General features: G+C 37.0%; 1 protein-coding gene across 6 annotated transcripts in view; it reads right to left on the bottom strand.

Moving 5' to 3' along the window:
• LOC134648094 (protein ultraspiracle homolog) overlaps nucleotides 1–13,570 on the bottom strand; it is a 51,699-nt gene that overhangs the window by 9,390 nt on the left and 28,739 nt on the right. For 5 of the 6 annotated variants that reach the window (XM_063502562.1, XM_063502559.1, XM_063502557.1 and 2 more), the window contains 3 exons: nucleotides 13,107–13,311; nucleotides 4,906–5,140; nucleotides 1,294–1,432 (listed from right to left, as the gene is read on the bottom strand). In XM_063502562.1, the coding sequence (XP_063358632.1) occupies nucleotides 1,294–1,432; nucleotides 4,906–5,140; nucleotides 13,107–13,311 (579 nt within the window). The remainder of the gene's footprint in view (nucleotides 1–1,293; nucleotides 1,433–4,905; nucleotides 5,141–13,106; nucleotides 13,312–13,570) is intronic. The other variant, XM_063502561.1, reaches the window with a different exon arrangement.

Raw genomic sequence — 13,570 nt, forward strand, 5'->3', positions numbered from 1 at the left:
CGATGTCACAAATACGTAACGGCCAATCATTTCGTGTGACACTAGCCAATAGCATGTCATTGTGATGTTTAGTTTTCATTACCAAATTGCCCATAACCAAAAAAATTACAAACCACAACGTGTTGGTGTCAAAACGTAATTGTTATGATAGATCATCGAACATCGAAATCAGGTGGATTGATGCAGATATTTACTGCAGAACAGAGGCATTCAAAATTAGGTAGGAACACTACACACCTAGGCTAGAAGGAACAAACTTATGAGCGGGTGAATAAAGCTACTCTACTCAGTTAAAATGTGTGGTACCTACAAGTCTATGTTTTTAATAATTGCATTACAATTATTTCCATACTCTTCTTTCTTATTAATATCTTTATTAAGTAAATGCATTAATAAGAAGATTTTTAAACTTAGCATGTCTTATTTGAAAGCAATACCTACAAGGTAGTCTAAAAGTCTAACTAATTTAATCATGGGTCTAAGGATTCTCACAAAAGTAATGCAGGTTATCTAATGGATGTAAAATAAAATATACAAACAAATCAATTCGCATTCTCCATCGATATTAAATTGCCTCCCATTAGCGTGCCAGATTACTGTAATGATAGTCAATTGACAATTCTAAATTAAACTGATCTTATACGTATTGTAATAGATATAAGGTGGTTTTCGTTATGAAGCAGATACGCCGCTATTTTCTATTAATCTATTGAAAATGAAGAAATCAATTTGTTTCAAGATGTCTAAATGCAAATTAGCATTAATCTCGTAAATTGTATTATTTTACCAATTTATATGTATTAACGATGTTTCATTTCAACAGAATGAATTTTTGTAAGAACGACTAAAATACGATACAAAAGTCTTCATATATTTTCATAACAATATTGAATGAGTAAGTTTCCAATTTCGGAATGTGTTTGAGTTTTGAGTAATTTATTGTAATTTTTTTGGCATAAAGTTAATAAAGTGCAAAAAGTGTTGTGTTGCAAGTACTGGTTTTCGATCTGTTCCTATAGAGCACACACATGCACTCAGATAAAGGGGGAGGAATGGTCGGACAGATAGACGCACGAGTGATCCTATAAGGGTTCGGTTTTTTCTTTTTAAGGTAAGGAACCCTAAAAAGTCCCCTAACTTAACATTGGAATACTAACCCGAGGGTTACGGAACGCAAGTTTAAGTAGTTTTAACTACTCACAATGTACGGCGATTGACATAATTTCGCAAAGGGTGACTGGACGCTCGAGTGGCAGCGTCCAGTTTCAACCTTGCAGATTGTAAACACGTTACCTATCTGACAGAGACTGGAGACGGGCACGCGGTACCGCGGCGGCACGTTGGTGTCGGAGCCGACGCGCAGGAACTGGTACTCCTCGCTGGGGTCCGCCACCAGGGACTCCATCTCCAGCAACCGCTCGATGGACAGCTCCTGCACAACGTACATTATATGAGAAGCAAATACGTTACACTAGAAAAACGGGGTTTCTGTTTGTTATCTTTAATTATTATTATTACGAATGTTAACAATAACATTAGAATGCCGAAAGGGAAATACCTACCTTCTCTCATAATTCATTTTTTTTACATTTCGATTTTTGATCAATTATAAATTACTGTTACATTTATGTATTCGATTTATTATCAATATCAAATGTATCAAAGCGACGTACTGGAAATTACCGACTAGAAACCAATGTTGAAAGTGTGTATGCGGATTAATATTTGGAGAATAAACTAAAACATGCGACAACTGGGGGCCTAGCCTATTGGCTACGCCCCGAGACAACCGACACGTACATCGCACCTGACAAACGTACATCCACAAACGCCAAACGAAAAAATATATTTTTCTCAAAAATGGACGGCAAAGTCGACGTTGCCGGTTAAAAAATAGGTCGCGAAGTGCGTAGTTTATGGTCATTCAAAAAATTAAAAAGTTAAAAACATTGCAGTCTCGATTTCGGGACTGCAATGTCGCATACAAATTCCATTATTTAACGAGTTCCAAACTTTTTAAAACTTTAAATGGCCATATCAAATGAAGGCATAGGTCCCTTAAACAGCCAAACAGATGATCAGCACTTATTATTATAAAGCCTATAACAGACTATCGCACCGCACCGCGACCTTGGAGCGTCGCACCCATAAGTGAGAGCGAGAAACAGATATCTCTTTCTCGCTCTCACTTATGGATGCGACGCTCCAAGGTCGCGGTGCGGTGCGATAATCTGTTACAGGCTTAATGTTGGTACCGCGACTATTTAGGTGTCTCAAATAGGTTGGCGTATTTTCAGCAGAAAAATACACTTTTTTTTTTTAAAGGCGGCTAGCAAATTTTTTTAATGGTTGTATTTTTTTCTGTGAAAATTAGAACGTTGCTTCTGTAAAATATTTCTATTTCTTGCACCATTTTTGAGAAAAGCACTATATATGACTCGGCTGGAAGGCTACTTGCTGGCTTCGGATTCAATTAAACGGACTCCCAAGGTCGTCCGTTTAAAACGAATCCTCAGCCTGCAAGTAGCTACTTCCGAACCTCGACAATAATGTACTATTTCTATCGGTATGACATGCTACGAAAAGTCACGTGACTATTTCCGCACATTATTTCGTTTCGATTGGCGTTACCTATTGCCGATTGTCATGATTGGCTTGCATAGGCCCCCGTTCAGTCATAGTTTGCTACGAGTAAGTAGCAGACGTAGCAGTATTACTAGGCGCAAAGTTAACACAATAATGTATCATGTAAAGGTAAAATCCTACTAATTAAGTAAACTTTTTGCCAGTCATTTTATTAGGCGAATGTTAATTCAATTATAGTTTATATTTTATTTATTAGCCGATTTAAATTATTTTGCTAATACGTAGGTAACCGAAGTTATTCCTACGCAAAACACAAGCGCTGACACTGAAGGCACTGGGTTTTATAATATTTATTTATTGATACAATTTATGCCTGTGAACCAAAACCTTTTAGTCATCGCTGACAAAATTATCCCAATACTGCTATTTTGATTTTATTTTATCATATGTGAGTGTCACTACAGTCTCGTCTAACAATAGGCAAACCAATTTAATATTTTATTCCCTTGGCGTAAGTTATAAAACGTGTGCACATATTGTTGGATTATAAGGTACTCCCAACTCTAAGCGAACGATAAAGTTATATTGCACATACCTACACGAGAAATATATTTACTCGCATTTTTACGAGTGTGTAATTGCTTTGAGAACTATTTAAACATACAAACTTAATTGAATTTTATTTCGCCAACAACGGGTTGAGTAAAATATAAAATATAATATTTAAATACAATATCTGTCTGAAAAGTCTGGGTCTAAATATAGTATCTGTAAAATGCTGCCAAAGACGAATTTATGACAAGATATTTTCTTTTAATGTCTGTCTAGACTAGATAGTCAACGCGACTAATGAGTTACAGGACGAAGTCAAAATAATGTGCTGTGACAGGGAGTTACAAAAAGTACAATTTAGACTGGTAATATAAAAGTGTTCTTTGAAATAAACTCGTACTGGGACTGATTTTTATATTAGTTTCCTTTTTCTCTACTCATCTACTCAATAAATACTTGTAATCATTTTGTCACTCGAAACACATAATAGATCCAGGTTGCGGGTAAGTAGGTCACTTAATTAATTATTCTACCGCATTGTACTTACTAAAATTAAAATTAAAGAGCTATGCAGCCAGGCAAGATTTTATGTTTGAGATCTGCATAATGATATTTTAAAAACTTTGTAGCGCATGTAAAATTAGAAATATGACATGTACGTAAAATATGGTACGGGACAAGAAATTAGATTTTTTTTAAATCCCTGACGTCTACACGTCTCGGGGCGCTGTTTTCATCGCATAATGCTTTCGTTAATGTCTCATTACTTATTACAGGTAAGAAGTTTTCTCGTTTTAAGCATACCTAAAGTTGATCAGTTGATGACACAATAAAAAGTTTACTTTTAGTAAGCTTAAGCCGTTTTTTTAGGCGAAAAGCAACACTGAAACTATATTTTTATTTTGTTAGGGCCGGCACCCGCCAAGCGCCTTAGGCAGATAACGCCTCAATGCCCTTTACGAAATAATATAAATTCGAGTTTAGCTTCGTTAAACAAGCCACTCGTACCGAAACAAGCTTATCAGATCAGAGTATATTAATAACGTTAAAAGTTTATTTTAGAAAAATATATTCGAATTTTAGTCTGTATATATGTACATACATTTTATAATTTGTCGGAACAAGAACACTACGTAGAGTACCTATGTAACTAAATAGAACTGACATTGAGAGAGGATATTACGTAAGGCGCTCAATAAAGTAGACTGATGGTCTAATTATATAAGATCGCAAGAAAACTGTTGGAGGAGAGCAGCGCTGAGCAGTGTTATCCCTGATGTGTGTGTATGATGTGGAGATCCCTGAGGGAGGCTTATGCATAGCATACTTGCAACTGATAAAGCGGCGAACAAACATATTTAATCTTTGATTTAAAGTTCAATACCTATTGCAGGTAATTTTGATTTTCGGGCGTTTATCCGCCACAGGATGTGGCGTCATTGTAAAGACCGCCTTACTTGTCAGTAGTCGCTAAGAAAGTAACAAGTAAGATTATGGAAATGAGTGTGTGATATAGACACACCTCGGAGTCCTCGGACACTGGCGATCAAATGTATGAAACAAACGCGTTCTTACGCACACAGCCTAAGCTCGTGTAGGTGAACGCGTACCATGCTTGTGTGAGTGAGATAAGACATTGTAGGGTAACTGTGAGGTAACCGAGAGCGGGTCTCAGCGGGTGGGCGGCACTTTCAACGGGAGGCAGGGAGCGTCCATACTGTATGCTAGTACTCTTTATTATACTGTGATATAGATGAGGGCACGTACATCGCTTACCTGCACCGAGCTGCTCGGGTGCGCATCCTCGGCGCCGCGCGCGGCGCGCTGTCGCTCCTCCTGCACGGCCTCGCGCTTCATGCCGCACGCCAGGCACTTCTGGTAGCGACAGTACTGGCACCGGTTCCGCTGCCGCTTGTCGATGATGCAGTTGCGTTCCTCGCGGCACGCGTACGAGAGGTCTTTGCGTACGGTCCGCTTGAAGAAGCCTTTGCATCCTTCGCAACTGGAACCAAGGAATACTTAATCAGGAAATCCGAATCAAAAGCAACGCGAGTCCAGTTAGGGAAGCGACTGTGGTCCAAATTGCGTGCCTACTTATCCATAAGCCATGGGATGTGGGCGAACCCAGTGCACAGTGAATAGCTAACCACCCGACGATATAACAGTATCATCAGTACGTACAATATATCTAAAAGATTAATTACCGCCGTCACAATGCTATGTAGTTTGTTTTTATACGATGCGTGGTTGCGTGCCTCAACACACACCGGTCAACCACCGTGCCAACAGCGCGTGTGGCCTCATAATATGGAAAAAAAAACATCATATTTGTGCAAATGAACGGTACCTTAAAATAATTAAATCATCTTCGGGTTGAGAAGGGTTGGGACTGATTGCGTACGCTGCAGTCGTCACGTAATCTCGTCGAGCGCTTCGTAAAAACCCATCCTATCCGGTATTGGTTAAAATAAAAAGATAAACGAGTCGAAGAGAAACAACGAAATGGGCAACAATGCAAAACGAAAACAATTAATGGTGCCGTGCGTACTGCGAATTGAGTATATTAATAGAAGTAATAATGGGGAATCGTGTGAAATTGATTCGATTAATTGAGCACGAGGAAAACTCATCGTTAGCATTCAGCCCGAACCGCGGGTCTTTTTTGCAACACGTAATTTGCCCAGACGCGACCATCTCGGACTGGATTTCATTACAGCCTTGGACATTACGCGGGTTTTGCAAGAACGTTGATGATTATCAAGAAAAACTTTCACTTCGGAGAATTTAAATGACAACTCTTACCTACACCATGTTATTGAGATAGCGCGATATGTCCACCCTCGTAAGAGCCGTTGCCGTTATTTATTTGGTTTAAAATAAATATAATATACTTAATTATTGGACTGAATTGAACACAGTCGTGAATTTTTCGCTTACTCAAAAATAAGTATGGCCATTAACTCTCTACAAAGTACACTTTACGATGTAATTAACGCAGCCTAATTAAAAAAATATTATTTAACCAATATTTAAAAATAAATAAGTTTTTGGTCGGACGAATTAATCGAGTACCTACTATATGTATGCACTACTAAATTAAATATGTAGTAGTACCGGACCAAGATCCTGATATTGGATGCCATGACTTGGATTCGATCACAAAATGCAGGCGAGCAGTATGCATGCAATATGCATATAGAGTACGTAGACTTCTTGCTTGATACCTACCTAAATGATAATGTAGATAAGTATGTACTCTTAAGCTTATAGAATAAATTTAAAAGTGGAAAAATAAATAATAATAACATCGTTCGCAGACGTTTCTGCTTGTTGAAAATAATAATAAGTATGTACTCTATTCTATGAGGACGTAATAGGTACTCAAATTTCTTTATTCTTTAAATACTATACCCACCTACTAGTCTGAGCTATTTATTTAGCACATATTAGTTGTCGAAATTAAATAAGACGGCCAGTAAATATTAACATACAATATTTGACTGACGCCCACGTTATATTCGTAAACATATATGAACAGCTAATACGGGATTAGGTCATAGATAATACATAATTATAGTATTATTCGCAAAAAAGCGTCGTGATAAAAATAGCGTACACGCGTTTTGTGTGCCACTGCCAATTGAACAAGTTTACGAGTAGACATATGTATTTTATACTAGATATGCCTCCGTACTGTCGTAAAAACACGGCCCAGTCCCCGTTGGGCCGGTGGGCCGTCTGCTCACGTATTCAACCAACATCGCGAGCGCGAACTTCTGGCCGAAGGGTGTGGGATTTCGGCGGTTCCGTGGGAATCTGCCGAATCCTACACCGGAACATGCGACGCAACAGAAAACTGTGTCGTCGAAATAATTTTAAGATTTTTATTATTGCAGGTGTTGCTTTGTTAGAAATGTATTTCTCTTCCTGAGTCCCTGAGGCCTTTATTATAAAGGAACTATCAAATCGAATTTTGCCGCGACACAGGCATTGCCTAGTGCGGAGACCCCTGGAATGTATGTAACCATTATCCCAAGAAAAAAATGTTCTTTGTTCTTTGTTGATTAAAATGGAAATCAAGAAGGTTCCAAATTCAAAACTGCAATAATGACAAGCGGGACTCAGGAGGATATAGGCCTTAGTTGCCCGATAAAATTATATTTAATTTATAAGTAATGGAAGGTTAGGGTTATTGTGAGTGGCGTATCTGTGTTGTAGTGCTATGTAATCAATAGGAGAGCGGTAGGCAAATTCCGGACAATATCGAAGTTGATTGCAATCGTTATTTATTAAAGGTAATAGATGTACGAATATAGAAGGGGCCCAGTCGCATATCGCCTTGTCAATAAGAAATCGAAACGAGTATAGTCGTACTCTAGCTGTTTTTCCACGATCTACTTACACATATTACTGTGTTATTAACTCACATTTATAGACGGGTCTAACGCGAAATTTATTCAATTACCTTTATTTACCGACGTTTCGACACAGGTTTCTCTGTTTTGACATTTTGCTGGGACATCAGTTAGCCGCGACCACGACCAGTGAAACCTGTGTCGAAACGTCGGTAAATAAAGGTAATTTAATAAATTTCGCGTTAGACCCGTCTATAAATGTGAGTTAATTTGTGTTAAAAACGCGAAAGTTTTAAATATTATTTTACTGTGTTATGTTACACATTTCTCTGTCAATTATTATCTACGTATTTATCTCGGTGCATGACAGTCAAGAGTTTAAGTAGTGTCTTAGTAAAACCACTAGACTGAGACTAGACTACAAATTAATAAATTGTAGGTATGCAATTTTAGTATCTTCGTATCGTGAAAGTGAAGTCGTATTATATTATTATGTAGGTGTCCAGTAGCAAAGAACAGTAATCAGCGTATACATATTTTGAACCATTCGCTCGCTTAGATACTTCTAAATAGTAGGCAGTTGTCTGACAAACATATCTAAATTATTACTTAAATATTTTCATTGAAACATTTGATCGCTTCATGTCAGCATTGGAGAATAAATTTATAATGAATTATAATTTTAAATATCGGGTGAAATTACTTTGGTTCCACTGAAATTGGCGGATAATATTAGGTAAATTCCATTTAGGCGGCAATATTCCTAAATATTGCTATTGTGCTTGTATTAGTATTGTTGGATATTAAAAGGTACAGCGGCGTAAAAGGAATCTTTTCTATTGTTACTTTCTCTCAGATAATTTGATTTTCCCAAAGGGCAAATTTCAATGCCAATGCCAATGAACTAAAGATCTAGATAAAAAAAACTACAATAAAACCACATTTATTTATTTCAATATTGGTCTATTTTATATATATTTATATGTATGTTTATGTGTGTCTATTTGTATTTCGTATATGTGTATGTTTATTCAATGTGATTATGTGTGTAAACTTAGGCTCCATAATGCTTTTGCATCACCTATCTTTTCGATTATTCCTGTTTCCGCTACCCAAAGGTTGTCTGGAAGAGATCGCTCTTTAACGATAAGACCGCCTATTGTCTGCCTCTACATTTAATCAATTGTTTCTTTCATTTGTATCTTTTTACTGAGGTGTGCCAATAAAGAGTATTCTATCTATCTATTGACACAATGTGTAAGTTAAAAACTGTAACATAAAATACTTTAATTAATTTTGGAATATAGGTATGTAGTTTGATTATAACTCATATTTATTTTTAATTTTCGATTCATTGCGGCTTTTTCACTGATGGTGTAAGAATGTATTTATAGCCTTAGTTTTAAATAAAAAAAGGTATAAATTTATATCCTTTTGCTTTAAGAGAGATGCGAGTTTAAGTTTTATGAACGAGACAATTTAAAGTTTACTATTACCTACCTACAACTACTTGTTTAATTGCAAATTACAAGCACTTTAATGGATTAAATCGGCTGCACTAAGATTAATGCAGTAATTGTAAAACTCACTTTATTGTTGCTCTAACAGTGCTATAGTCAGATTTTTTACGACTACTTTTACGATGAAAGAGAAGTATTGCTTTAAAAGGGTCGTTTGATTATTTATTGAGCGAATCTTTAAAATGCGAATTCAAAATACATTTCCATCAAAACTTAACTGCGGGCAGCATGAATGTCGACATAAAAAAATCTCAAGGTGAAAAGAAAATGTCTCATGCATGGAATTACAGGCGGCCGCCGGTCGATAGAATTGTAAATTGCTTTAATAATGTATAAGTTCAGATTCTATAATCTATAAAGTATAAGTTGGAAACAAACGTATTGAATACGCGTATCGGCTCGGAGCCCCTCACAATCCGATTAAAGCGTTACAAGAACAATAACAAGGTGTAAAATCTTTAATTTTGCGCATGCCATAACCAACCATAACCCATTATCATTTTATACGCCAGACTTGTAATATTATTTATGTACAGTCGAGCTCAAAATATATGTTCACATCGTTGCACCTTATTCCATTGTAATAAAACGAAAACTGTATATTTTTGACAACGAATGTACATGTACACAGCTGTTTGTGGTGTCTAGTCTAGACGGTGCTATACATAGCGTTCTGCAGAAAATATACACAAGTCTTATGAGTTACCATCTAATGTTGATTGTGGGTAAAAAGCTTTCAGACCAATACACCTCAACTATAATAAGTTCAGTGGCAATTTCAATGACTATTATTATAGATAGAGAATGCGCATTTGAATTGGAATTGCTTCATTCCGAGATAAACATGTTTTGTAAGTCGCGTTGTAAATACGATACTTATTCAAGCTAAAATCAGATATTTAAAATTATTCTTCACGTGTACTTGTAATTCAATGACATCCTAATCTTCTCACAGATCTTGATAAAATTTGGACATAGGTACCTACATGGGTCCCAGAATAACTAAAAATAGGCACAACCAAGGAGAATGGAAATTAGCAATGGAAAAAAACCTATTTATCTAGTCTAGGGTTTCCCAACCTTTTTACATCAAACTTTCCTCATCAAGCAATATTACATTTACACGCCTTTTTAAGGATTCCTCCTAAGGATTAGGAAGTTTTTAATTTTAGCTGTCAAGAACAAAAGTGACATTATGTATGTTGGCAAAGAAAAAACATAGTGATTAGTGAGTGAGTGCATATCGTGTTTGTTTACGAGCCGAACGTAACGAGCGTTTTCCGTAGGAAAGCGAGAAGTGGAGGTATGTGCCAAAACTGCCAAATGGCCCACCTATGTCGTTCGCTCGACTGCGTTTTAATAAGACGACAGCGTGGCGTTTACTCCTATGTAATATTTTGTCTAGCTGCTAATGACTTTTAACTAAACACGATTAAGTCCCGTCGTTCTGAATAATAATGAGGAAAGGAAAAATTGTGAAAGTTTAAATCCGTCCTTTTCGTTTTGCCACCCAGACCTGTGACGATAATTCGATTGCTAAGCCTTTTTCTTAAAATCGAGTTATTAACCGACGAAAAAAACGGAGGAAGTTCTCAAGTCGACGCGTATATATATTTTTTTTATGTATGATCACGCATAATTTTTTACAGAGTAGTTCGATTTTGATAATTATTTTTTTATTGGAAAGGGTATATGTACCCCGAAGTTGGTCCCATATAAATTTGGGAAAAGAAAACCAACCTAAGGGTAGGAAAATAGGGGATGATTGATTGTAACGTATGACCACGCATAACTTTTTACAGAGTAGTCCGATTTTTTTTTCATTCATGTGTCGCGCTCTTAACAATGCGTTAAAACTAAAAATGGAAAAATAAAAACTTTTTACAAAAAAAAAAAACCGACTTCAAAAAGGATGAAATAAAATATTATCCTTTTGAAGTCTATGCGTTACCAACTGATATGTTTGAAGTCGGTGCCAAGCCAAGTAGTAACAATACCAGTCAAAAATAATCAGCTTTATGGCTATAAATCCCATTTTTGACTGGTAATGTTATTACTTGGCTTGGCACCGACTTCAAACATATCAGTTGGTAACGCATAGTTTTTGAAGTCGGTTTTATAAGTTTATAACAACTTTTATAAAACATGAACATGACGTTCCACGCAGTGTATAGCTTCGGAACTTAACGGAAGAGTGAGGAATTAATTTGTAAAATTAAATTAATGTAATCTATTGGGAGAGTTCATATAAGAAGTTCCGCAAGGAGATCACGCCATACCTATCTCTAAGTATTTTTTTACTTTACTTTAGCCATACTAATCCACTGACTTATTTGCGAAGCGATCACTCTTGAGAACTCAATCATTGAAATAATCTTTGTCATAGAAAGGTTGGAAGCCACTGCATTAGAGATAGGTACAGGTCCGTTTTCAAAAGCAATGTCTCATCACAATGGAAGAATCCCACCAAACAAGGCGCCATTACTCATCTCAATATTGGCAATTCCACAAACATTTACCAACGACACAGATAACTGCACCCTAAATAAACCTTGTTGCAATGAGATAGGGTAGACCCTTCGACCGACCGACGATCAATTTGTAAAGTGCGTCAGTATGTAACGATGATGCCATAATGAAAAACTATGCGCATAAAATAAAATTAAAACAACATGATTACACGTTTAGCTATATTTTATATGGTATTAAAATATCAAGACCAAGTCCGGTCAGACTCGGTATTTCCATAATTTAATTTTGGCGAATTCTTGCATAATATCTATGCAACATTTTTACCATTACATCATGGTTCGAAATTAAATGTGTATTAGGTATCCGACATAGTTTTGTTGCATACGTATATTGTATAGGCCACAGAGCACCATTGTAGTTTTTATTCCGGAAATATGCGCATACCTACAGATGTGCAAGTTGCGGAAAGTTTCCATAAAATTCTCAGAAATTTCATGAAACTTTCACTAGGAAATATGGGAAATTTAAATTTAAAATTGGTAAGTTTCAATTCTCATACAAAAATGTAAGAAATTTTCCGTATTTTTCCTACGTTAAATTTCCGAAACATTTCGTAATTTTGGAAAGTTTCCTTAGGCACATCAGTACGCATACCCGAGGGATGTAACTTGGGCGAGTACAATGCGTTATATTTTTATCACAGAAATGTGAACGGTTCCCGAGAGATAAAACGAAAGCTACCTAGCAGTTTAGTTTGATGTAAGTACCTAGAATTTGCAACAGTTATAAAACAAAGTAGTAAATCTAGCTGGAACATGAACCAAAGAATATTCTTTGCTCTGGTATATTCCATAGCGTGATAAGTCTGCGCACTATCACTTGCTATCACTGAGGAATATCACCGAGTTAAAGCCGAGCTGCGTACGAGCAGAGGGGCAGCGGGACGGGCGGGGTATGCGGATAGGACTAGTGCGCAAGCGAATATCCGAATTCGGTCCGAGTTAGACATATTTTTTCACAGGTTCGGATAGGACTAGTGCGTAAGCGAATATCCGAATTCGGTCCGAGTTAGACCCATATTTTCACGGGTTCGGATAGGACTAGTGCGTAAGCGAATATCCGAATTCGGTCCGAGTTTTCTAGACCCATATTTTCACGTGTTCGGATCTGATTCGGATCAGACGTAGTGCGAAACCGCTCTTAGCGTTATGTGCCTTTCCTGTGGACATGATAAAATAAATGGACTTCAAACCTTATTCTCCTCGCTCGACACTTATTAAAGTGTTCAAACCTTTTACTTCTTAAACACTGTAGCTTTGCTGGAAGCATTGGGAATGTGTAGCCAAAATGTTAGCTATATATTGTCCAGAAGAAAGACGCCAGAACGATTACGACTCATCTATCTCGGGTCTCTATTGTTTCCCATAAAGTTTTAAGTCATAATTCATAATGTATTGTTTGTCCGCATTTTCGTTAGTCATAATTTGGTTTTTCTCTGAAACTCTTAAGATTGCCATAAAACAAACCGAACCGAACCTATCTAAGAATAACCTTAGAAAATTATTACATTATATATGACATTCAATAATTATGTCAAACAAAGGGATCCGAGCTATCTCACCTGTATACTCCGTAGTGTTTCCCCGACGCCCTATCGCCGCATATCGAGCACAGGTGCTTGGAGCCGCTGAGCGGGTGGTTGGGGGGGTAGTTCTTGAAGGTGGGGGGCGAGGTGGCGTCGTCCCGGAGCCCGTCCAGCATGGCCGTGTCGGGCTTCATCTCCGGCGGAGACATGGGCGACATGAACCCACTCTCTAGGTTAAGCCCTGCAACAAAATGTATGAGATAAGCATTACGTGCTGGAAAAAATACCTTTGATAAAACTACCGTTTTATTAGACGACAAACGAACAATTTAAATTATAAGTAGTTGACGAAATATCATTAGCTCCGATCTCTAGCATAAATTATATCGCGAATCGGTGTAAAATTGCAAATTATATTTCGTCAACTATACTAGGGATGATCTAAGCCGGGGGCTTGCAAGTAAATCAACGTGCCGGATCAATATATCCCAGAGGACATA

The sequence above is a fragment of the Cydia amplana genome, chromosome 5, assembly GCF_948474715.1.
Source record: "Cydia amplana chromosome 5, ilCydAmpl1.1, whole genome shotgun sequence".
NCBI lineage: Eukaryota > Metazoa > Arthropoda > Insecta > Lepidoptera > Tortricidae > Cydia > Cydia amplana.